This window comes from Cavia porcellus, unplaced genomic scaffold (genome assembly GCF_034190915.1).
Source record: "Cavia porcellus strain 051 isolate PalLab524CR breed Dunkin Hartley unplaced genomic scaffold, mCavPor4.1 scaffold_38, whole genome shotgun sequence".
In the NCBI taxonomy this organism is placed as follows: domain Eukaryota; kingdom Metazoa; phylum Chordata; class Mammalia; order Rodentia; family Caviidae; genus Cavia; species Cavia porcellus.
The window spans coordinates 3,564,445-3,589,298 of NW_026947521.1; the positions used below are offsets into that span (position 1 = coordinate 3,564,445).

At 46.1% G+C, this 24,854-nt stretch overlaps 4 protein-coding genes across 6 annotated transcripts in view; 1 reads left to right on the forward strand and 3 right to left on the reverse strand.

Annotated features, from left to right (window-relative positions):
* Positions 1-9,954, reverse strand: part of LOC100722490 (putative ankyrin repeat domain-containing protein 19) — a 40,881-nt gene extending 30,927 nt beyond the window's left edge. Inside the window, exons 1-4 of the mRNA XM_063243358.1 lie at positions 9,576-9,954; positions 6,033-6,147; positions 5,697-5,870; positions 1,419-1,522 (exon numbers count right to left, since the gene is read on the reverse strand). Coding sequence (XP_063099428.1) covers positions 1,419-1,522; positions 5,697-5,870; positions 6,033-6,147; positions 9,576-9,787 — 605 coding nt within the window. The 5' untranslated portion in view covers positions 9,788-9,954. The remainder of the gene's footprint in view (positions 1-1,418; positions 1,523-5,696; positions 5,871-6,032; positions 6,148-9,575) is intronic.
* A 180-nt stretch (positions 9,955-10,134) lies between these two features.
* On the forward strand, positions 10,135-17,457 carry Slc51b (SLC51 subunit beta). 3 transcript variants are annotated; one of them, XM_063243361.1, is made up of 4 exons: positions 10,135-10,298; positions 14,961-15,126; positions 16,034-16,124; positions 17,100-17,457. In XM_063243361.1, exons 2-4 carry the CDS (start codon positions 15,030-15,032, stop codon positions 17,272-17,274), a joined length of 363 nt encoding a protein of 120 aa, XP_063099431.1. In that variant the 5' UTR covers positions 10,135-10,298; positions 14,961-15,029; the 3' UTR covers positions 17,275-17,457. The 3 variants fall into 3 exon arrangements, with proteins under 3 accessions (XP_063099431.1, XP_063099430.1, XP_063099429.1); XM_063243360.1 differs by having other exon boundaries at positions 10,237-10,373; XM_063243359.1 differs by lacking the exon at positions 10,135-10,298 and adding an exon at positions 10,320-10,447.
* On the reverse strand, positions 17,398-22,586 carry LOC134474763 (uncharacterized; the record flags this gene model as incomplete). Its single annotated transcript, XM_063243362.1, has 3 exons — positions 17,398-19,468; positions 21,554-21,743; positions 22,343-22,586. Coding segments are annotated over 3 exons (801 nt in total), but the record flags the coding sequence as incomplete, so codon positions are not given.
* Positions 22,587-22,844: 258 nt separating this feature from the next.
* The window catches only part of LOC106027237 (intermembrane lipid transfer protein VPS13C-like), a 130,462-nt gene continuing 128,452 nt past the window's right edge, over positions 22,845-24,854 (reverse strand). The window contains 1 exon segment of the mRNA XM_063243363.1: positions 22,845-23,478. Coding sequence (XP_063099433.1) covers positions 22,963-23,478 — 516 coding nt within the window. The 3' untranslated portion in view covers positions 22,845-22,962.

The window sequence follows — 24,854 nt, forward strand, 5'->3', positions numbered from 1 at the left end:
TCAGGCATGGTGCTGGGAAAATTGGATACCTACGTGCAACAGATTGAGTCTAGATCCACATATCTCACCATGTACTAAACTATAACCAAAATGGGACAAAGAACTAAATGTTAAAACAGAAGCAATCTTCTGGAAGACAAAATAGGCAGTACTCAAAGACACAGGCATAGGCAAGGACTTTCTGAACAAAACCCTAATGGCACAAAATACAATATAGAGAATCAACAAATGGAGTCTCGTGAAATTAAAAAGCTTCTCCATTGCAAAGGAAACAACCAACAGAATGAGGAGACAATCTTCAGATTGGAAAAAAAAATACTTTCATTAGCCACTCCACAGGCAGAGGACAAGCATCAAAGTATAGACCTACCAAAGAAAACTCAAAAGAACAGACAAATGAAATGAAATGATACTTGTTAGAAGTACAAATGGCCAATAAAAACATGGAAAACTCATCATTGCTTCTGGAAATTACATAAATGCAAATTAAAAATACACAAAGATAGCATTTTATCTTAGAAAGATTTCCATGAAAAAAATCTAATGATAAATGGTGATGAGAGTGAAGGATTTTTCTACAACGGTGGTGCGAATATAAACCAGTATGAACACTACAGGAAAGAGTGTGGTGTTTCCACAAAAAACTGAAAATAGAAATCCACTTGAGACAGCTACGTCCCCTTGCAGAAATCTTCCAAAATAGTTAAAATCATACATACAGGGATATATATAGATATCTATGTTTACAGCAGCACAATTTCTAACAGCTACATCTCTAAAATAGTGTGTACATCCATTAAGAGAATAATGTACAAGGAAAATGGCAACTATACACAATGGAATACTGCACTATGAAGAAGAAAGATAACCTTGAGGAACTCATAGATAAATGAATGCAACCTGAGGATATAAAGTTATGTGAAATAAGTCTGACACTCAAGTTCAAAGAGTGCATGGTTTCTGTTATATGAGCATACTTCTCCAAATTGCATATTTTGCTTCTCCAAATATTTTATGTGCCAACTTGTTTATATTACTAGCTCATTTTCAATCACTGAAAAGAAACATTTACACTTTTTCCTTTTTATATGAAGCATTTAGGCTTATGTTTTGTACTCTGAGTAAGTTCCATGAACATAGCAATACACAGCGTTTTTCCTTATCGTTTTACTACAAAAATTATTCTTCTCATTAAAAAGCAGGCATCCGTCAAAAAATTACTCAATAATAGAGCATGACTTGTACTGTACAGTATTCCTTATGTTGCCCAATCCAAATAATTTTTCTATCTGATGGTTTGTGTTGATCTTTTTCATTATACACCAATCACTAAGGTAGTCTTTCAGCTACTGACTTATTTGACTTATTACCACTCCACAACACTGCTGAACTCTTGTTTAAAAAAAGAAGAACCATACCTTTCCGGCTCATTCACCACATTCTTTGTTCCTGTCTTTTTTAACAATGTTGCCGTTTCCATTCTGTTTGCCATTAGAGCAAGCCTAAGTGGTGTGAGGCCTTCCTGTGGAGAAGCAGAAACAATTTTTTTTGTTTGTTTGTTTGTTTGTTTTTATTTAAGAGGAAACAATTTAAAACCCACACAACTGCCTGCTTCTCAGCTGAACTGAACAGCTTGTGAAGGACCCTGACTGTTAACCTGATATAGATAACAACACACAGCAGTCTCTTCCTTCTCACTCCCAGTGCTTCCACACGTGCTGCCCTGCCATACCCTCTGCAGTGCATGCTCTCTGCCCACAGTGGCTACAGAAACCCCAGGGTCACAACTCGCTCCAGTCACTGGTCCCAAGGGTCTTTCCATCACAGCCTTTATCATGGTACTCAGAGTTATGTAACACCTCCCGCTTCGATCAAATGCACCTTCAGGGCAGGGGCTGTATCTTTTTTCTCAGTAGCTCCAACCATAATGCACAGTCAAAAATTATTGAAGGATTTGGATTAAATTAATGAGTTAAATCATCATCCCTAGGGCAGGAATTCTCAGCCTATCTTCCAAAGAATAATTTTCCATGACTTCTATGTCTCAACAGATTTGATAATCATGTTTGAGAAATTATAAAACTGCATTATTTCCTCAGTATTAAAATCTCTTTACCTTTGCTTTACTCCTATTTAACATTACTTTTCTTCTGACAAATATCAACATGAGGAATTAACAGTTTCAGGGATACAGAGCTGAGAGCTTTCTAGTACTATGGAAATTTTTTCTGAGTTAGGCAAGAAACTTGTTGGATTCTCCCCCTAGTGTAAGGATCCAAATACAATTCTTAACCATTCCAGCTTTCAAGGAGTCCCTGAGGACATGATCCAAGTGAACATGGATCCCTTATTACTACACAATCCATGGGGTTCTGTCCTATTACTAGATGAAAGTGGAAAAGATCAGTACAAAATTTCAATTGTCATTTATGCTGATAATGCTAAGATCCCCACGCAGCATAGCTATTGTTTTTAATAAGTTATATTCTGTTTCCATTTTAATTACTAATGTTATAGAAATCAGAGGTAAAATATAGTTCATCAATAAAGATTCTAATACTGCTTAATTTGCATTTTCCCATAATAAATAAATTCTAATACTGCTCAAGATGGATTTTCTCATAATGAACAAATTCTAACACTGCATAATATGAAAATTTTCTCAGAATTTTCTCAATATGAATTTTCTCAATATGAAAATTGTATCATAATGAAACTCACTAAGTCGCTTATATTTTTAAGGGATAAGGCTGAAAAAGAAGATACAAAATTCTTGGTAACATGCACAAACTATCCAGTTGTGATTATAATTAATAATACCTTCAGGCATTCTAATAGGAACATGGTTACTTATAGTATATGGGAAACCTTTTTTAAAGAATCTCTAAACTTCATTCCATTTTAAAATATTCATTCTAAAATCTAGATTACATTCTTATAAATGAATATAAGATATTCTGAAATTCCTGACTACATTAAATATACCATCATTTAAGAACTGGAAACTCTCACAGAAGCACAGTAGTGGGCAGGAAGAAGTACAGAATTGAGCCAATAGCAAACTGGATAAGCCATAGGAGCTTCCTGTACAGGGGGCACACCCTCACAGTCACAGGGGCTCTGAAGACAGCACAGCCTGTTCTTTGTGAGCATCTCCAACTTCAAATTATGGAGACGTTTTCTGAAATTTCATTGTGAATTCAGTTGATGGAAGCAAATTGCATAGAGCTAAGAGGCACATTTAGTCCATAGTGTTCTGCTTATATCTTTGCTGTGCATGTGCTTCCAAATGGTTGTGTACAATGTAAAATTCTTCCCTTAACATCATGTTTTACCAAAAAGAGAGGTCCTGCTATGAAATAAAAAAGATTATACCTATTTCAATAATTTTTCCAGCACGCATACTTTTCCTCCATGTGTATGCAGTTCTCCCTGACTGTTAAGCAGGTAAAAAGGAGTACCGAAAGGAAATTATCAAAACTATTCCCAGCGGGACAGGGGACAGGAACATCTGTAATCTTATCATTCTGTGAGGCTAAGAAGAGGGATCCAAGTTCAGATTTGATTTCTGTCTCTGCAACTTAGTGAGACACTGTCTCAAATTTTTGAAAGTGATGAGTGATGAGTGCTGGGGATGCAGCTCAATGGAAAAGTCCTAGGATCAATCATTAGTAACACACACACACACACACACACACACACACACACACACACAAAATAAAAATAAGCAATAAAAATGTATAAAACATTCCCACCTATGTTCTTACAATTTCATGGATTTTCATCAGGGGGGTCACTTAATACATTGAAATAGTCTATCACATGCCTTCAACTAAATACAGGCTCAAGATGGCTATTGTTCAAACTCCTGCAAATCACCATTTGTCAACACTGGGCCATTAATGATAATAAAGAGAGGCACTAATGATGATAAAGAGATGTGACATTCTTCAAGATTCAATCTCAACCATCAGAGAATTTCTACAGAGCTTCACAGTGGCAGTGACTGACTGCAGATGGGAGGGAAAGTGGTGGGATTCCGCAAAATAAGAGGTTTCACTGATGATCCTCCTTTTCACTTCCCATGGACAGAGGTAGAGAAAGACAAAAGGAACTTGGCCTGATTTTGTTGGAAAGGAGAGATTAGAAGGAAGTGGTATTTAATCCAACTCATCTAGAGATTTCTTCAGTTTCTGAGAATTAGGAATTCACCCATTAAACATGCCTGTCCATTAAATGCTTCTGAGCTATGTCAGAATCTTGAGGAAATATTTTGAAATATCCATGTCAGGGCTTAAGACATTTACTGAACCCAAATCTCCAGGGCAGAGCCTCAACTGTTTCAAACCTTTCTCCTGACCACAGAAATGCACAAGTCTAGATGAGGACTAGAGAACCTAGAAGATGACATCAGTCTCATCTCTCATCTACACAGCCACTACTTTTTACTAGTTGAGAATTTAGACAAAAGGAGGGAAGGTGAGAGACAGGTACTCCATGGAAGCTCCGTTTAATCCTCTTGGCTCAGGGCAGAACAGGGACTAGTACATTCAAAATACAACTGATCTCATCATACAAGCTCCTTAACTCCCAGCTCCCAGAAAGACATCATGTTTGAAAGTAGAATTTAGATTCTTATCCTAGTTGCTATTTCTGACTGAAAAGGAGAGGACTTCTCTTTATTATTCATTCATTTCCCTTGTTTCCCACTTAATCACCATGCCTCCAGTGAAAAACTGGATTGATCCAGTTCTCCTAAAATTTCAGGTTTATATCATTCTCTTTACTATTTAAAAAATTTTAAGAGGACAGGAATATAGCTCAGCAGCACCATGCTTGCCTGGTAAGTGCAAGGTCCAGAGTTTGATTCCTAGTATTGAAAAAAAGAAAAGAAAAAAATAAAGAATTTTTATTCCCAAACTGAGTACAACCAGATTATCTGCACTATGGAATGCTGAGGTAGGCAGATTGCAAGTTTAAATTCAAATTAGGCAACTAATTTGAAACTCTACCTCAAAGTAAAACATAACACAGAAGAGCAGGAGATGCAGCTCAGTATGAATATTCTGTGTTCAATTTCCGGTACTGAATAGAAAAAAAAGTATTTTTCCTAAAAATTGATCTTATCTATGCACATGAACCAGAAAAAATATTTTTTCAAAAACAGCCAACCAACAAAGCAAACTCTATGGGCCTGCATTATTTCTAATTATTTTTCCTTCTCATTTTTCCCATTTAAGTCAAATCAAAAATGGATCATTTTTATGAGCTGTCAACAGCAACAAAATTACCACTTATTGTAAAATACTGTTGTTCTGTTTAAGTTTTAAAATAATACCTATTTCTGAGGCTAATTTTGCTGTCCTGTGTTGTTTTACACTAGTGCAAAAAAAAAAAAAGAAAGAAAGAAAATATAACCATTTGGAAAAAATAACAGAAAAATGATTTACTTTTTAAATTTCAGTGTCTTCACAAATGCTTGCTGTAAGTGCATAATAGAAACTCACATCCTCTAGCATTTCATTAAAACTATCAACATTGAAAGTGAAAACATTAACTATTAAGTTATTTAAAACAGTGTATTTCCATCCATGAAACACTTGACCTTCTAAATATGGAGAACTGACCAACCAATATGTCACTGTGAACAGGAAAGTATTTCAGAAACTTTGGAAAGAAAATTCAGTGCTCTATACCTTGTTTTTTGCCTCAGCATCGGCACCATGCGAAAGCAGTTTTGCTGCTAGTGAAGACTTTGAACTGTAAACTGCATAATGCAGAGCAGTGTTGCCCTTGGCATTGGTAATATTTGGATTTGCACCATGCTCCAGGAGAATACTAACACAGTCTTCCTCGTAGCATTTTACAGCCTGTGGGTATTGTAACAGAGGAGACACCATCAACTCAAGAAACTCCAAACACACTTTCCACATGCCTGGCCAAGGAGTTATATTCAAATTACATCAACTGACTTTGATTTTCAGCATTTAAATACAATCCCTCCCATGCTGAAATTGTTGGCTGCTATTTACCTTAATCAGAGCGGTGTCATGGTCACTGTCCAAGGCATTAAGGTCAAACTTTTTCTGTATCAGGAGTCTCACCACTTCTGGATGGCCATAGGCACTGGCATAATGCAGAGCAGTCCTGGGACAGTCAGAAAGATTATTAGGAAATTACAGCACTCCATTTCAAAATTCATAATTATTCATGGAATTGTGAACATTAAATACCTTTCACAATAAGTAATTATCTTTGAAAACATAGAATGCTTAGCATCTCTTATTACTCACCTGTGAATGGAAGAGCAAGTGGGTGATGCTGCGTTTGTGTGTGGTGCGGGGGATGGAAGCTGCTGTCTTGCACATACTAAACAAGATCCCTGCGCTGCGCTACCTCCCAGCCTAGCGCAACCCACTGGAATAGAAAGAGCAGGCCTTGGATTTAGCTCAATTGGAATTTAATTCCTACTCTAAGTTCTTACTTTCTAGCCATCCTTTAGCCTTTCTGTGCCTCGGGATTGTCACCTACAAAATGAGGACTGAAAGCAGTTCTCTCACAAGACACCACTGTGATGGTTAAGTAAGAATCCACACAAAATTTTTTGAATAACTTCTCAAACAAGTAACAGCTCAGTAATTGTCTGATACTATAATGTCTCCTATTACTACTTAACAAAGGCAATATTTCAATTAAGTAAAATAAAATAATTCAAATGGACCTACCTTGTGGGGTTAGAATTATTTCAATAAGCCTCCAGACACTTTTTCTCATATTTTAACACCTCTGTCATTGGAAAGCCACACACAGCTCAGGAGACAACAGGTCTTGTGTAACTATAACCGGTGGTGTGGGAGGGCCCCTCCTGACCTTTGGAGTATGGGGGGCTTTTTTTAACATCAGCCTCTGTGTATGCTACTGATATAACACTATAACATAAACCAGCCTATAGAATGTTAAGGTATACCGACCAGACTGGAAAATCCTTGCATGTGCCCATATAAGGGAGATGAAAAGACAAAAATTGTATAAAAGGGGGCAACTATACCATGTTAATCATGAATCTGCTGAGTTAGTGTCAGCACCAATGAAGCTGCCTCCTCGGGCAGCTGGAGTGCCCTGCCTCTCCATGTGAAAATCCCACAGTAGTGGCTTTTAAAAAGGTTTCTTCGTAAGGCATCATCACATGATTTATAGTAAAATCTATACATACAGATAATTTCTTTATTTCGGAAGAAGTAAAAAGTTATCAGAAATACCAATACACACACATAAAAATGAAAATTATCTGTGCTTAACTAATATTTCTGTTTTTCTCAAGGATTATTTTATTAATAGTCAACTTTCACTAGAGTTTCATATCTATTATAGAAATCAAGGATAAGAGAAAGGAAAGAAGAGCACACAGTACCTTTGCCAATACTAATCATAACATGCAAAATGCAAAGCACAAAAATGTCAAAATATAGAATACTCAGCATTGTTTCTGGGCCAATGAAACTGTTAGAATGAAAAAATTTAATAAACTCCTAAATATTACAACTAGAATGAACTTCTCGATAATAAAAAAGAACAGAAAATGTCAAATGCCTGAAAATAACAAATTTTGCCACAATTTGTATACATTTTCTGTCTAAAACAAGACTGCAGCCTATCTGTGTGTATGCAAAATTAAACTGACTCTTTGCTCAGTGGATATATGAAAGTGCATCTTTCCCTGTTAAGAATATATTGATGTGATGCCAATTTCAGTGATTATATATCACTCCATCCTATGAATGCACTGCAACTGATACAATCTCTTCTGTGAATCCATCACTATTTTAAGCAATACTGAAGAAATGCACATTAAATGCATCTCTGTATGTCCTAAAGATATTCTAGAAGAGAGCTGATTGGTGGAGACATGCTTTCCTAAACTGTGGTATAGTACTTATATCAAATTTCCTATTTGAAAAAGTCATAAGCCATCTCCAGTTTTAAGCAGCAGAATAAACTTTTCTTCATTCTCACACTCTGTAACTGGAAAACATTTGATTCCTTTGTAAAATTAAATTCCCCTTATCAGGGACATTAAACATTTCTTTTTATGTTTACAGGTCATTTGTCAAACCAACCACATAATTTAGAGTTAAATATAGCTCAGCAGTACAGCCCAGGATATGAGGCTCACAGTGTGTGCTATCTAGCATGGAAGTAAATTAGTATTCAATATTTTTCTTTGATGATTTTTTAAAAATTACCCTGTAAGTTTAAGATACATTTTTTATCTGCTGTATGTATGTATGATTTTGTTTTATATGATGTATGATGTATTTTATGATGTATCTATTTATCTCTCCTTTATTTTATTTTATTTTATTTATTTATTTATTTATTTATTTATTTTTGGCACTGCAAATCTAACTCCTGACCTCACATTTTCATGCGGGCACTGTGCCACTGAGTTAATATCCCAGGCCCTTGTAATAAATGTCTCACAAGTATGTTTTTCATTTTGTTAATGATTTTCCAATATAAATGAGAATTTAATTTTTCTTTTGGTAGTCAACCTTCAGAATGCAGGTGGGGAAGGGGATGGCTGAGTGGTAGTGTGTTTCGCACGCACCATGTTCTAGGAGCAACCCCCAACACAAAAAAAATGAATGTTCATTGTTGGTGTCATTCTTAGGAAGGCTCAAATAGGCTATGTGTTTTCCTTTGCTACTGTTCTCATTTTGTATGATATAAAATTTTTAATCAATACACCACTAGAAACTTTTGTGACATAAAAATCCAGGTTTTTTGGAAACACTTTACAGGCATTTCATTCATGAGTCATTCCAATTTTTCAACTTCTAAAATCTGACAGATATTTGAATGTTTCCAGGTTTTCTACTAAGTTACATTCATTTATTTATCTTTTGAGCTGTTGGAAAACAATTAATTTGTGAAAATGACTTACTGTGATACCTACGAAGGTGGGCTTTCACTACATTTTCTTAGTGACCCCATAGCGAAAGAGGCTACGGACACTCAAGTCTTATGCGATTTTTTTATTTAGCTTCTATAAAGCTGATACACAGAAAGCTCACATTTTGAGACTAACAGAACTTTCTAGTCAAGAACATGCAGCCACCTTCCCATCTCAGTTTTCTTATAAGGTTCCTTAGTAAAGAACATACATGCACAGGTGTACACTGATAGTAAGTGGACACTAGATTTTCATCAGGTTAAGTTTCCACCCTAAGTTTGTAGATTACAGGAAACATGTCATAGTTCCCTTTTTAAATAATATGTACAACAGTACATCTCTTAACGTGATACTAAGAATAAAACTCTATACACGTGTTACCATGTTTAAATAGCTTTTCTGCAGTGAATAATGTAGTCTACACAGGAAGTATAAGTCCACTAAAAACCAGTGAATGTTTGGTTTTTATTTTGCAGCTTATGGACACCACCTGAGGATCGACTCTCTGGCCAGCTTTGCCTCCCAGGGTGGTGGGAATCTCCCTGCCCCCGCTTCACCCACTTCTTCCTCTCCCGCATCATCCTGGCCCCACTCACAGCCCCTGGGCCTGCAGCCCCATTACCTTTGCTTGCTGTCTCTGTAAACTGTGTCCGGTTTCTGGAGGAGACGCTCCACCTTGGCCTTGTCGCCCTTGCGGGCAGCCTTGTGGAGCTCGGGCACTGAGCTGTCAAAGATGCCTGGCATGGCATCCCCGTGACTCCTCCCATCGTCTCTGTTGCTCGTTTCGTTGCATCGTTTCTGGTCCTCACCGGGCAACCTGTAGACCCTCTTCATGGCAGAATCTCAGGCCCCTTTGACCTCTCACTGACTTTCAGTGAACGCCAAGCAACCTCTTTTATCCAATGTCTAGGCTCTAATGGCCCTGTACATGCGCATTTCCACAAGTCCTGAGCAAGAATCGCAACCACCTCACCCGCTCGGCTTCTGAGTAAGAAGCCTAACCGCTTCTGCACGTGCACGGCTCACGAGCGAGAAGCCTAACCGCTTCTGCACGTGCACGGCTCCCGAGCGAGAAGCCTAACCGCTTCTGCACGTGCACGGCTCACGAGCGAGAAGCCTAACCGCTTCTGCACGTGCACGGCTCACGAGCGAGAAGCCTAACCGCTTCTGCACGTGCACGGCTCCCGAGCGAGAAGCCTAACCGCTTCTGCACGTGCACGGCTCACGAGCGAGAAGCCTAACCGCTTTTGCACGTGCACGGCTCCCGAGCGAGAAGCCTAACCGCTTCTGCACGTGCACGGCTCCCGAGCAAGGAACCTAACATTCTCTGCAAGTGCATGTCTCTGTAGGTTCTGCGCATGCTCACCAGGTCTTCCTAGTATGCTGGCAAATGGGTTTGTGATAGCCTGGGGATGGCCAGGTAGTTAATCATCATACAGGTTTTGTTTTCAGATTTGGAGATGTTGGGGTGAAGATGTGGGCATTATGGAAAAGGTAGGGAGATGCTGGGTTTGAGCTGGGGTTATTTGTTGTGTGTTGTAATATTGGAGAATTTTTATTTGAACTTGAGATTTTAGGCTGGGATTTATGTGGGAGAAAGGAATAGTGAGGTTGAAAACTGTGCAGTAGACTGTCAGTAAGGCCGTGTGTCCTAGAAGGAGAATGAATAGGAGTAGTGGAAGAGGAAGTAAGACTGAAGGCTTTGTTTTAGGCAGTGTAAGGTGTTTGAATCTAAAATTTTAGTGAACAATAAAAGTGTTGGTGTTGTAGGGAGAGACTGAAGTATGACAGCAGCAGTATGAGGACCAGCAGTAAAAAATGCCAAGGGAGTAAAGAGAGTAACAGAACACTGGGCTATGAACGGGTGAGGTGGAGGTGTGTAGGTCTAATGATGAGGCACATGTGTAAAATCTTTATTTGGAGTGTGTTCACAAAGTTGATGGTTGGGAAAGAAGCAGATAAATGTCTCTGAGGAGAGGTTTTGGCACAAAACAGCTGTGAGTGACCTGATGAATATTTTTAGAGAGGAATGAGTAGTGAGTAGACTTAGTAGTTTATATAGGGCTTGACTGTCTAGATGAAAGCAGTTATGTATGTTAGTGATGAGGTCTAAAACATTGATCTGGGAGGAAGAACTTGTGGGTTTGTGAATTAACTGTCACTGTGTAGATGAATATTGAAGTGAAGTCAATGTGTTTGGGATAAGGGGGGAAAGATGAGAGACATATGGTTGTTGTGTAGTTAATTTAGCCTGTGTGTTCACACAGGTACTATCCTGACAGATAGACCTGATGATGTTTGGTGTCCCTTATAGTGAATGATTGTTACTTGTTTTGGAAGTTGTGTTGTCTCTAACAAATTAAGAATGAGAGGTGTATTAGTGATTAGGGGTCCCTTGTGATTACTTAGATCTCATATTTGTTACATAGTATGAGAGTAAAGTATGTTGAATGTATATTTGGAGTCAGTATAGATATTTATGATTTTGTCATTAGTGTGAGGTCCCATGTGAGGGCAATTAGTTTTCTTTTCTGGGAAGATGTTTTGAGTGGCAGTGAGCTTGCCTCTATGACTTGAAGCCTTTGATTATAGAATATTTTGTCCTCTTTTGAGGGTTTGTGTTGGCTGTATTGTCATCTATGAACTGTGTATCAGAAGCTGTAGGGAGATGAATACTGTTAATGTGAGGGAAGGGAGTAGGAGTCATCTGCAGGACCTCACTATAATTGTGTAAGGGGTCTCATCAGAGGTGGGAAGTAAGGTGGCTTGGTTCAGGGAGATATTAACAGAGATGGTGATTGTAGGATCCTGTATAAGAATTAAGTCAACTTGTAGGTGAGATGTCATTAAGGCAGGAAGTATCTTGTGTAAAATAAGGTCACTGGAGCAATGGGGTAGGTGGACAATAACTGACTGTTTTAAAGTGAACTGTTTGGCCCCTTGTCTTAGTGAGGCTGCTGAAGCAAGTGGACAAAGGCAGGGAGGTCAGCTTTGTATCATGTTGTCTGTTTTGAGAGATAGGCTACTGCTTGGAAAGAAGGGTGTGTGTGTGTGTGTGTGTGTGTGTGTGTGTGTGCGTGTGTACTAAAACTCCTACAGCATTATGATCTTCAGTGGTAGAAATCTTGGGTTGGCCTAAGGAGAATGAGAGCTGGGGCCTTTGAAACAGCCTCTTTTAATTTAGAAAATGAGAAATAGGAGTAGTGGATGTGAGGCTTCTGATAAAGAACCTGTGGATGCTTTATAAAGAGGTTGGGCTAGTGTAGCAAAGTAAGGAATCCAGAGATAAAAGAAGTTTTTAAATCTAGAAAAGATAAAACTTGTTTTGAAGTTAGCACCTGGAGATCATGGAGATGGGCTCTGTGGTCTGAGGTTATAGGTGGGGATGAGAGTGAGACCCAGGTATTTAATCTTTGGTGAAGCTATTTGGGCTTTAGTAGGGAACACCCTATGTTTGAGACTTGAGAGATAGTTGAGAAAGGTAGCTGGATGTTATGTAGTTAGAGGATAGAGGAGAAGCTCATCTGTATATTGGAGAAGAAAGTCAGGTTTAAGATTGAGAGCCACAAAAAAAAAGGTTGAGAGCCACAAGATCAGCAGCAGGGGCTCAGCTGAAGTGTGGAGTGTCCGTGAAGCCTTGAGGTAGGACTCTAAATAAGTTGTGTAGATTGCAGTGTCTGGATTTGTCCATGGAAAGGCAAAGAAATCTTGGCAATTGAGGTGTCAGGAAATAGTTAAAAATGTATCATTAAGGTATAATACAGAAAAGTGAAAGGTACACAAAGAAAAATGAGAGTATAGCATAAGCATTTGGCACCACCAGATGAACTGACACTATCAATTGCATTTTTAGTATCTCCAGGATCTTGGACTGGTGATAGAAGCCACTGGATGTGAGGATAGGGACAATAGTGGAGTTGAAGGGTGAGTGAGTGACTTTTGGAGACCCATTAGATAATAAGCAGCACATTATAGGTTTGAGCCCCTGTTGATGTTTAGGGGCTATTGGATATGGGGAAAGTGAGGGGTGTTTGAGGTGAATTACAAGTAATGTGTTGGCATGAATAGGATTGGAGATGTCTCAGACTGTAGGGTTGACAGTGGAGGAGGGAAGGGGAGAGGCTGAGTCAGCAGCACATGACAGTTGGCTTGGGAGTCTGACCCCCATGGGCAGAGAGTATAAGAGAAACTGAGTTTTTGGAGCAGATTATCAAAAAGAGGTATAGGATAGTTTGGGATACTGAGAAGTTGTGTGTAATGGAAAAGTTTTGGAATCTGCAGGAAGTAGGTCCTGTCTGGGGAGATCATGTAAGCTGGCTGTCAATTCCCATAAGAGAGCCTGCAGAGCAGAAACACTGCCCTGAAAACTCAGGAAGAATACCATAGGTGGCCTCTATGTCAACAAGGAAAGAGACAGTTTTACTTGAGACATCCAGTGAGACATGGGGCTCTTGGAGAGATAATTTGGTGGAGCCTGCCAAGTGCCAGTTCCTTCTGGTTTCCCTTTTCATTCTTCAGGTCATCAACGAGTCGGAGCGTTCCTTCATATGCTTACCCATCGAATGACTTGAACGTGCATGGTTTTGCTCAGGACGTTCTGCGCCCTTCTCTTAACTTTACATTTTCCTCTAACATTTTCCTCAAGGAGACTGTTAGAGATTCGCCCATGCTCGTGTTGGTCCATTTATTGTGAGCCAGTCTCCTCTCCCCTGTCTATTACATAATTCCTTCTATCCCTACGAATATCAGAGCTGCCTTTATTGTGTATCAAGTTCCCACATGTACAAGGGTTCGAATTTCAACTCTGGTCCTTCTCTCTAGGAGTCTTGTATCAAAAGTACGTCCTGTGTTCCGAAACTGCATTTGTGTAGCTAGTGTCTTACCTAACAAGGCTGATACTTAGAATACATGCATCAAGGGTCTCAAAAAAATCCATTTTGATTGGGATTGCAGCAACTGTCATTGATATGGAGACAACTGACAATTTAGCAACTTTTTGAGATCCTGTCTCAAAATAAAAAGAGCTGGGGCCAGGGCTCAGAGCGAAGAAGACCTTGGGTCCAACCTCCAGTGTGGCAAAACCAAAGCAAACCCTAGCTTCTGGGTTTGTTCATCTTCTCTACTTTCCCCCTGCACCTCATTGATTTCTGTCTCTATCTTTATTTTGTCTTTTATTCTTCAAGGGACTTGTGGTGCTCCTCCTGCCTCTGCCTCCCAAGTGCTGGGATTACAAGCATGAGCCAGCTACCATTTCTTTATATATGGATACGAGGAATTTGTAATCTTTTTTTTTTGTACCAGGGATTGAACTAGCAACCTCACACCTTCGCACCTGCCAGGCAGGCACTTAAGCCACTGAGCTAAATCCCTGGCCCATGTGAGGAATTTTTAGTTAAGTAGTAATAGAAAGGTAGCACAAATTTTGAGGCCTTTTTGAGACTGTCTGAGGTCTGGTCAACACAATGCAACCTACTTTATTTTGCACCAATGCAAACAGGTTCAAATTAAGAAATTTAGCCAAAGAGCATGGGATAGGGTCCTTCCCTTCCAAACAACAGAAACCAACTCTGCTCATCTGTGCAGCACCTCCGGCCCAGGCACAACTGCTTCCTTTGGCTCCTCCTTCTCTTTCCAGTCTGGGTCTCAGGTGTGCAAATCACCAAACCGGAGCCTGTGATAGGCCCAGCCTTGTCACGTGCTCGAGTAAGAGCCCTCGATTGGCTACCTCGATTGGCTAGCCCCAAGAGGTTGGGGTCGTAGAATGTCCTCTCTAAGAGTCTCATGGCCCATCACTGGCTCCATCCTCTTCACTCCCAGCTCAAAACCCCTTCTCACACGTGCCATGCTGGGTTTTCATAGGGATTTCAGTCACTGCCACCTGTAGGTTCCTGCCTGCGCCTGTGTTCAGCATGTTTTGGTGTGGAGACCTTGGCAAGCTGGCTTTGGGCCCAGAGGGGAGATCAGACTGGGCTGCAGTGTCCAGTGATGCTCTCTGCTTTGTTTCCAGGGTCTTCAGGACTCATCTGCTCAGGACTCGGCACCTAGGAAGCTAGTGAAGCAGCTAAGGACCAGGGCCATGGATGCAAGCGAGGAGGCCACGGGAACCCCAGCTGGCCCCACAGTACCCCAGGGGCTGCTGGAGGAAATGATTTGGTTTTTCCGTGTAGAAGATGGTGAGTGGTGAGGGACAGGTGGCAGAGGTGGGGTGGCATCCGGTGGGGGGGCACTCAGCACAAAGCAGGATTTGGCTGAAACCCAGGTGGGGTCTCCAGACCCCAGTCAAATGGCACATTTGCCACACCTCGGGCCTGAGCTGTACTGTACCCCCTACCTCACCCCACCCCCTGGTTTGGGCAGTGGCCACTCACCGGGTCACCCAGTCATCTGCACTGAGCAAGCTCCTACTGTGTGTTGTTCCAGCACTTGACGGTTACAACAGTGGGAAAAATACAGACATCATCTCCTTGAGGGGTGCTGTTCTGGTGGGACAGAAAATAAAGTAAATGATGAACATCCACAGAGCAGAGATGACATGCTGTAAGATCACACAGAGAAGAAACCAGTCAGAGTGCAGCAGGAGAAGTCATGGGAGGGCCCACTGAGAAGGGGACCTTCTAATAAAGACTCAGTCTTGCAGATGTGGGGAGAACATTCCCAGCAAAGGGAGGAGCCACTGCAAAGCCCAGAGGCTGCAGCCTGCCTCGTGGGGACCCTACAGTCCAATCAGCCTCTTTTTCTTAATTTAGCTGCTCACAGCTCCTGGATCCCGTCTGTCACCCCTGCTTCCCCGCCCTCCCTCCTTCCTCTTCCTTGCGCTGCACAGGATCAAACTGAAGACTGCAAAAGTCATCTCGGCCCCTCGCCCTCTCACCCTGTTATCCAGCTACAACGCTGCCTCCCCCAAAGCAGACCGCATCTCCCTTCTCAAAAGTCCCCAGAGCCAGAGCTCAGAGCTCCTCTGCACGGCAGGGTACAGCCCCTGCCGTGGGCTGGATCTGAACCCAGTCTTGGCTGATTCTTGGGGGGCTAGAGGGGTGCCAGTCCTGTCCTCAACAGCCTGCCCCGTGTGTCCCTCTTCAGCGGCTGCTTGGAATTACTCCATCCTTGCGCTGACAGCCGTGGTGGTCGCCTTCAGCTTGTTCCTCCTGGTCAGGAATGTCCAGGCCAACAGGTGAGGGGCTGTTCTGGGGGTCTCTGGAGGGGAGTGGCCCTACCTGCCTGGAGGGACATCTAGGGAGGGCAATGGCCTTTGGGACAGCAAATGGAGCCTTCCAGCTCCTTTGAGAACCCAAAGCTCTTTTAAAAACAGCAGCTGTCCCTGACGACCACCTCCCAGCTCTTGCAGGTACGATCCGGAGGAGTGCAGCCATTGAGAAGCTGCCTCTGGGCTGCGGATTTAGCTCAGTGGCACAAGTGCCTGCCTGGCAAGCGCAGGGTTGTGAGTTTGATTCCCAGTACAAAAAAAAAAAAAAAAAAAGCTGGCTCTGACTCTCAAGTGATGGCCTTTGCCTGTAATCCCAGCATTCTGAGAGACTGAGGCGAGAGGACCACAAATTTGAGCCCAGTCTGAGCAACTTAGAGAGACATGTCTCAAAAAATAAAAATGGTTGGGCATAGCTCAGTGGGAAGGGCCAGAGTTCCACCACCACTACGGGGAATGAAAAAAGAAAAGCAGAGGGCAGCTTTGCCTCACTCCTCAGGCAGCCCTGCACCTTCCAGGAAAGCCAGAGCATCATGAGTAAAAACAACCGAGAGGATGGATGGCTGGAGGGCGGGCACCCACACACGTGGCCAGTGAGGGGAGGCTGCAGCAGAGCTGTGAGTGCAGAGACAGAGTCGGTGTCCATCATAGGATGACCGCCCCTAGGCCAGGCCCAGTATGGTCGGGACAAGGAACACAGGCCTTCCAGCTGGACATGAGACAGAGAATACTAAGCATTTAACCTACAGTCTTTGCTGTGAGCTACATCAGTTTTATTTTAGTTCTTATTCTGAGATGAGGTCTTGCTAAGCTGCCCGGGGCTGGCCTTGAACTTGTAATCCTCCTGCCTCAACCTCCCAGTGTGCAGGATTGACAGGCCTACATCGTCAGGCCTGATGGCTGCTTTGGGCGTTTTACACCACATTTCCTCCTCCATCCTCCCAGAAACCAAAAGCTGCAGCCACAAGAAAAAGAAACACCTGCGCTCCTTCATCTAAAGGAGGCCAGAACCAGTGGCAACAACAACAGCCTGAACAACCTAGGAGAGATACTGCTCACAGAAAAGCCAGCCCTGGTCCCGCTGTGGACTGAATTAAAGGAGCAAGAAACCGAGAGCTAGAGCAGGCGCGGCCCACACCACACTGCCGGAGACGGGGCTCCCCACAGCCAGACGTCGGGGCTTCCTCCCCCAGCAGCCTGCTTTTATCAGCAGATACAATGAACTGCAGTCAAACAGTGCTCCTGATAGTTAAAAAAAATCTTTTATTAAAAATGCTTCTGGTAGTGGGCAGTGGGAAGTGCACAGACTGTTCAAGTGGCTGTGATACACACGCACATATACACAAACACACAAGTGGCTTGAAGAAAAGTGCAAAACCCCTAGCAGCCTAGGGCTCGGGAAGCCTGGCAGGGACCCTCCGCGGGTGGCCTGGAATGGTTCACAGCCTCCCTCTGGCCTCAGCTTCTCCCTCCATAGAATGGGTTGAAGGCTGGGTTAGGGGGATTTTGAGTCCAAGTTCCTGGAATGGGGCACTGACATGGAAGGAAGCAGGATTCTGGAGTCAGAATCCCCTTCCCAGCCCTTCAGGAAGCCAGAGGCTCCTCCTGTACCTGCTCATGGTAAACAGAGCTGGAAGACAACTGCCTCTGAAGCTTCCTCTGGCTAACAGTGGGAACCGCAGGGAGGAACCTGCGGCTCCATCTGAGCCATGATGTTGTGGCATAAGCTGTTAAGGGAGACACCATAGAATCTATGCAAAACTTTGCTCTATTAGCCCGACATACTTCAGGTTCTGTCTCACCAAAGTGGACTTTGGCTTGGGCGCAGTGGCACACACCTGTAATTTCAGTTCTCTGGGAGGATGAGGCAGGAGCATCCCAGGTTTTCAGCCCAGCCTAGACAACTTAGTTTCCCAAAATAAAATAAAATAGCTGAGGATATAGCTCAGTGTGAAGGCCCGGGGTTCAATCCCCAGTGCTAGAAGAAAAAAAAACTGGGCTTTGAAAGCTCAGATCTGTTGCTGAAGGTCACATGTCCGGCCAAACCCTGTTACAAGCTTTACACCGTTCCTGTCTGAGCCGGCATTGGTGGCTGCCAGGTGGCATGCGACCCTGCCTTCTGTGGGCTCTCCTGAAACCAGAGAGGACACTGTGTTCTGCAGCCTTGGTCATTAGACTTGAGGACCTGGTCCTGAGGGTGTGCACACAGTCCTTAGCAAAGTGGGGAAGAAGACCCTGAATCCTGATGAAAGCCCACTGGAGGTTCTCTTCTCCCCTCCCTGAAAGGGGAAGCGCTGGGAATACCCGACCCGGAGCCCCTGCCTGTGCAGCGGCCCCGCAGAATTATCTTAAGCAGATCTTCCTTGAATAAACTGGGGTCACTACCCGCGTATCCTGTGAGGTCAGAAGAGGATAGCAGGGTCAGGCTCCTACTTCTAAGCAGTTGCGCTGCCTCTGCCTCCCACCAGGTGGCGCCATGACCCCTAGGCCGCCCCTCCTGGGGCCTCTGGGAACTGTCCATCTACCATGGGACACAGCTAGCCTGGCTAGAGTTACGGCAGCAGAATGGACACAGTTTCTTCCTGCTATGGCAGGTCTCTGGGCTGTGGCAATGGCCGTTTCCCTCCAGGGTCCTAGGTGCAAAGGACACCATAGAGACCAAGCAGCAGCAGCCCACCCAGTGCCTTAGGCTCAATGTGGGGACTCTGCTTGGTGCCAGAGGCAGGTTCAGCTGTCCATCAGTGGGCGGGGCCAGCAGTCCATCGGTGAGAAAGGCCGGCATCACAAGCCAGCCGCTGTCCTGCTGCCGGGGCTGCCGAGGAGGGGCATGGGCCTCAGAAGATCTTGAAGCCCTTTAGGAGGGTGAGGGTGGGCGCCTTGCGCTTGCTCTGGGCACGCGATGACTTCACTGTGACCAGCTTGGCCTGAGCCACGGCGAGCATCTCCTTCAGGCTGACGGTGGACAGCGTGTTGAAAGTGCAGCTGGCCAGCCCATGCCGGGCCGTGAGCGGCACCTGGTGCACGGGGGCCCTGTCCTCAGCGATGAAGAGGGGCCGGGGCGGGGGGCTCCGCTCCAGCTCCCGCCGCGCTTCCCGCACCGCCTCATGGAACACGTGCTGCACATGCTCGAAGTCCAGGCAGGCGGAGACCTCGAAGAAGAGGCAGCCGAACCTGCTGGCCAGGGCTGTGACCAAATGGGAGGGAGGGGCAGGCAAGGTGGCCAGTCAGAGGGGCCGCAGCTCCTCACCTTTCTCCAGCTCATTTTCACACCAGCATCATGGGATTGTGACATCAGCCTCTCGGAGTTGTCAGAACTAAGAAACACGAGTGGCACTGAGTGCTTAGCGCAGTACCTGTTTCAGGTCAGGGCTCAATATGTTGTAGTTGACACACTGAGGAAGGAGGCGGAACCCCGGATAGACCTGCTTGTGACTGAGGTACCCCATCCCAGCCTCCTTGCTCCATCACAGCACTGGCCCCTCAGGCAGGAATGAGCCCCTGTGGTGGTCCTGGCCTGTGAAAGGCAGCTGAAGGGACCACACAGGTGACTCAGGAAGCCTGCAGCAGGCAGAGCTTTTGGGACTCAAAGGGACAGCTGTCTTCCTGCCCAGGGGACAGCCAGGGAGAGCAGGGGTGATGACATTTCACATGAGCTGGGGACACAAAGAGAAGGGGCAACATCTCTTCCTGCCTGGTCCTGGCCCACTTCTTATGATGATCGGAAGGAACATCTGAGGTTGGGAAGGTTCTGGAAGCTTCTGGCCCGAATGCCATGGAATGGAAGTAGGGGAAAGAGCACATGGGCTCTTGAGAGGGAAGAAGTCTGGAGGCCAAAGCCAAAGCTGCTGGGCTGCCCCACCCACCATTCCCAGGGACAATGGCCCAGCCCAGGAGATGACAGAAGACCCCAGGGTGGGCCTTGATGGGTGCAGGCCCTGCTCCCCAGTGACGGGAGCAACAGAGGGAGGAGGTGACCGGGATCCAAGAGGCAGGGGCAGAGCATCTAACCCCCTGCCGCAGAGACACACCCCAGGGCTGTGCCCGGGCAGTTTGCACCTGCCGCTGCTGCCCGAGGAAGCCACCGAGCGCGGGAACTCTGCCTTTGTCACGAGCTTCACCCTGAACTCTGTCCTTTATCCTGCTCTGCTGTGGCCTGGTGAGCTTCTCAGGGCGCGGGCATCGCTGCTCTAACACCATTCCCACCTTGTAGCTTGCAAGACACTCATGGGGCAGGTGTGGGGAAGGACGCTGACTTCAGGGCAGCTAAAACATCCAGTGCGAGTCCTGAGTCGGGAAGACTGGGACAAGACCCAAGAGAGAGGGGGAAGTGTCCTGACTCATCCCTGGGGACCCAATGACACTGCCTCACTCCAGCCTTATATTCTCGGTCAGTTGCTCCCAAACCATTCTGAGACCACCCCTTTGGCAGTGAACAGGGACCTGTTGGTTATGTCTCCCTGCTGAAAACAGGCCTATTTGAAGCCTGGTATTCCAACGCCCTCTCACAGGCCCTGGGATTCCTCAGACCCTGCAGTCGCTTTAATGCCACACACTCTTTCCTTGCTTCAAGATGTCATTCTCCTGGGCCCTGACTGTGGCCTGCTTTGGGAAACCACGACTCCCTTCTCCCACTGCCCACCCAGCCTGTCCTAGACCAAAGGTCCCCTCTTCTGCTAACACCAGTCACTGGAGCTTCAGAGCCTGGGAAAGCAGGGGCAAGGGGCCTGAAAGGGACGGCAGGGGGACAGGACATGGCTTCCAGGGAGAGTCCAGGAGGATTACTCATCCATCGAATGTGGCATCACAGTCTCAGCTGCCTCGGGGCCAGGAGAAGTTGGAGGGAAACCTCGGGGAACAGCGAGGCTGTGGTCAGCCAGGCTGTGGTCACAGGGAGGAGTGGGCCCTACCCCAAAACATTCCAGTTCCTGTCTTGTCGAACACCATGCCGGCCAAGCAACACACGGCTGCAGACTCTGTGGTCATCCACCTTGTGGCCTGGTCCTGACCTCTGGCTCAGGTCCAGCATCTAAGAGCTGCCCTCGGCACAGCCTGGGGGGCTGCACTGGGGTGGAGACAGAGCTGGCTGGACCAGAGTGACCCCCCTGACCCAACGGCCTCTGGAAGCCTAGCCTTGGAATGGAACGGGCATGGAATCAACTGTTCAGCTGCTGAGATGGGACGGAGGTCACAGTGGCTTGGGCAAGAAAGGGCGAGGCCAGGAGAAACCAGAAACCCACGAGGATGGAAGGAGTGGCTGCTGTTCTGATATTCAGGGTCCAGCCCTGCCCTGCTGGTCTCTGGCTGCTGGGAAGCCCAAGGCCCTTTCTGCTCTCAATGCCTTTACCTAGGTGCAACGTCCTCCAGGCAGCTCCCTAACCCATGGGCACCACTGCGCTCACCTGTACTGGGCCATGTCCAGTTTGTTGCCCAGCAGCAGGGCCGGGTAGCAGCGCTGCGTCTCCTTGGCGTGCAAGGCGAGCAGCTCCAGGTAGCTGCTGCTGCCCTCAAAGCTCTGGCGGCTGTCTACGCTGTACACCACCAGGAAGGCATGGGCCCAGTTCAGGTAGCGCTCGCAGTTCTGGGGATGTCCTGCAGTGAGGGGAGAAGCCCTCCAGGTCACAGGCCATGGGATAAAAACCTTCACCTGAGCAGTCACCCCCACTTGTCCAGGCCCGGTCTCTGTATTGTTCCCCACCCGAGCCCTTTCCAAAGGCACACTTGACCACGGACTTGGCTTGGTGTGAAAGGAGACATTGTCTCATGACCCACCCCCTGCCCTGCCCCAGCCAGCCAGCCAGCCAGCCAGAGACTTGGAGACCTTGGCTGCTTGGGCACAATGCCAAGGACATGGCACAGCCCCTCCAGGGACCTGTTGTCTCTGGGCACTGCTGGTTTGGGGTCAAGTTCACGCTGCCCTCTTGGCTTCTGAGAAGCCAAGAGGGAGGACGAGGGGCAGATGGCCAAGGGGCTCTCACAGAAGCATCTGTGTTAACAGGCATGCACCTGTCTGACTGCACAGGGCCCAAGACCTGCCACGGGTAACTCCCCAGCACCCTTACATCCTCCTCATTTGGCAGATGGAAGATTTGGGCTCAGGGAAGTCAGTGTCTCATTTCAGACCACACAGCAAGTTGCACTTTTAAAGGGACCCAAACTCCCTGCCCTCCAAGGGGCAGTGGGGAGGTTACCGGGTCTGCAGTGTCCATGACCCTCAGGTGGATGGGCTGGTGGTCCACCGTCTCCTCGGAGCTGTAGGTGTCCTCTGCAACACAGACAGACAGGTTGGGCAGGGCAGGCTACTAGACAGGAAGCTGCGACTGAGTCACAACTGGACCCCCGTGCCAACTGGAGGGCCCCTGGGTGCTGCTCTGGGGCCAGCGGAGGTGGATGCAGGAGGACTCTCACCGAGGAGGGGCTGCTGTGCTGCAGAGCTCAGAGCATCACAGGCCACAGCATAAATCCCTGTAGGGCAGGCCAGTGGCCAGTGCCTGGCTCACTGCAGACTCAGGAGTGGCACTGCCCACCACCCTTCCTCCCCAAACCCAAGTCCTCTGACACCAGGACCTGGTCCATGGGAGACCCTCCAAGGACACCGCCCATCCGGGGGGGGGGGCAGAGACAAGGGAAAAGAGAAGCACATGACATCTTGGACGGAGGGTGGTCGGACCCCAAAGAAAAACTCTAAGAGGGTTTTACAAATAATCCTCAACCGTGTGACGAGTTTTAAGCCCCAGATGTGGAACCAAAGCCAACGTTAGCCATTTCTGAGCTGTATGCTTGGAACAAGTCAGCCGCGTCCCCGAGCTCATCAGCAGGCGGCAGCACCTCTGCCCAGCGCGGGCTCCAGGGCGGCCCCGGGCCTGGAGGCGGCGGCCGCGGCCTCTCGCCGGCGTCGGTCCCCAGGAAGGGCCGGTACTGGGGTGGCGGCGGAGGCAGCGGCGGGGGCGGCACCGAGTAGAAACCGCCACCACTGCCACCGCCACCGCCGCGGCGGGAGCCTTCCGCGGGGACCCGGGGTTGCAGACCCAGCGAAGGCTGAAGGAAGGGGGCGGAGGTCCCCGGATAATGGCCGGGCCGCTGGGGAAGGGGCGGCAGGAAAGCCGGGGAGGGTAGTGGCGGTGGCGGGCAGCCGAAAGGAGCAGGAGGCGGCGGCTGAGGGGGCAGCGGGGCAGGGCGGGCCGGGGCGGGCCGGGGAGAAGAAGGGCGGCAGGGCCATGTTCCCGGTGGGCAAGCTCTGAGAAGTGACAGGAATCTCGAGCGGGTCTCCCGGAGCGTCTTCCGGGAGGAAGTGACGTCTTACTACGCGCGACCGCCTGCGACGTGCCTGGGGGAAGCAGGGCGCAGGAATGGATGTGGATTCAACCTGTGATCCTTCCGATTAAAATACTGCGAGGCTGGGCGTGGTGGCGCACGCCTGTAATGCCAGCAGTCGGGAGGCTGAGACAGGAAGATCGCTGCGAGTTCGAGGACAGCCTGAACGCACAGGGAAACCCTGTCCCAAAAACACGAAACGAAACAGAAACACTTAAACTGCGAGGCAGAAACTGTCCGTTCTGGGTGGCGCTCCCCTACTTAGTGTAGGGAAAACACACAGATCAGATACTCGCACAAATGTGGACGCGGCATGATGAATATTTGACTTAGGCGTTAGAGAAAGTGAGGTTTCACTCAGACCCGAAGGGTAACTAGGAGTTAAAAAAGGAGGGGAAGCACAGTTCGCATGGGAAGAGCATTGTGCTAGCAGATACAGATTGGGGTAGGGAACTGAAAAAATGCCAGTGTATACAGAGCACAGAAAACCTGAAACTGGCTCGATTGTATTCTTGAGAGTAAACAATTTTGTATGACTGCTGCTGGGGCCTCGTATGGCACACATCTGTAATCCTGGCACTCAAGAGGCCTCGAGGCAGAAAGATCACTAAGAGTTGGAGGCCAGCCTGGACTACATAGTAAGACCCTATCTCAAAAGAAAAAAATTAGTGTAAGAGATCATGTGTCATTGCCCAGGTTCTCTTAATGGCAACATCTTGTAAAACTATTTTTACAACATGTACTATGCCCATCCTTTTGTTCTAACCGACTCTGTTTTGTTTAGCCACGTTAGGTTTTATTCTCTCCAAAAAAATAATAAGAATTGTGGGAGAAAAAAAAACCCAAAAAGTATAATTGTTATTAAAAAGAGAGGACAGGAAGGTGGTCTAAGGGATATAACTGCATGTATGTTTGAGTGTGTAGAACGGAAATCCGTATTAGTGAACTTTTGTTGGATGATTGAACGGCACTGTCTGCAATCTCATTGTATGAATGTTCACTTTACATGCTTTAATTTTATAATTTGGACAACTATTTCAAAGATGACAATATGTAACCTATTAACTAGTGATATCTTACTGTATTTTTTTCCTTGAAATTCTGTATTATTTGTACCCTTTTCCTGCTGTTTTTTAAATTTTATTTCCTTTTTTTTCTCTTTAAATAAGAAAAGAGAGAGAGAGAGAATAATAATGGAGTATCTCTCATTTTAAAGGAACAGAAAATCTTCATCCATACCAGGCCTGAACAGAATGCTCAAGCATAAACAGTAGGGGAGAGGAAAGAGGAAGGAAACAAGTAAAGAGCAGAGTAGTCATCTGGGCAGAGGACAGCATATGCAGAAGTCTATGGGCAGCATGGGGTCGAGTGCACACAATTGAGGAAAGC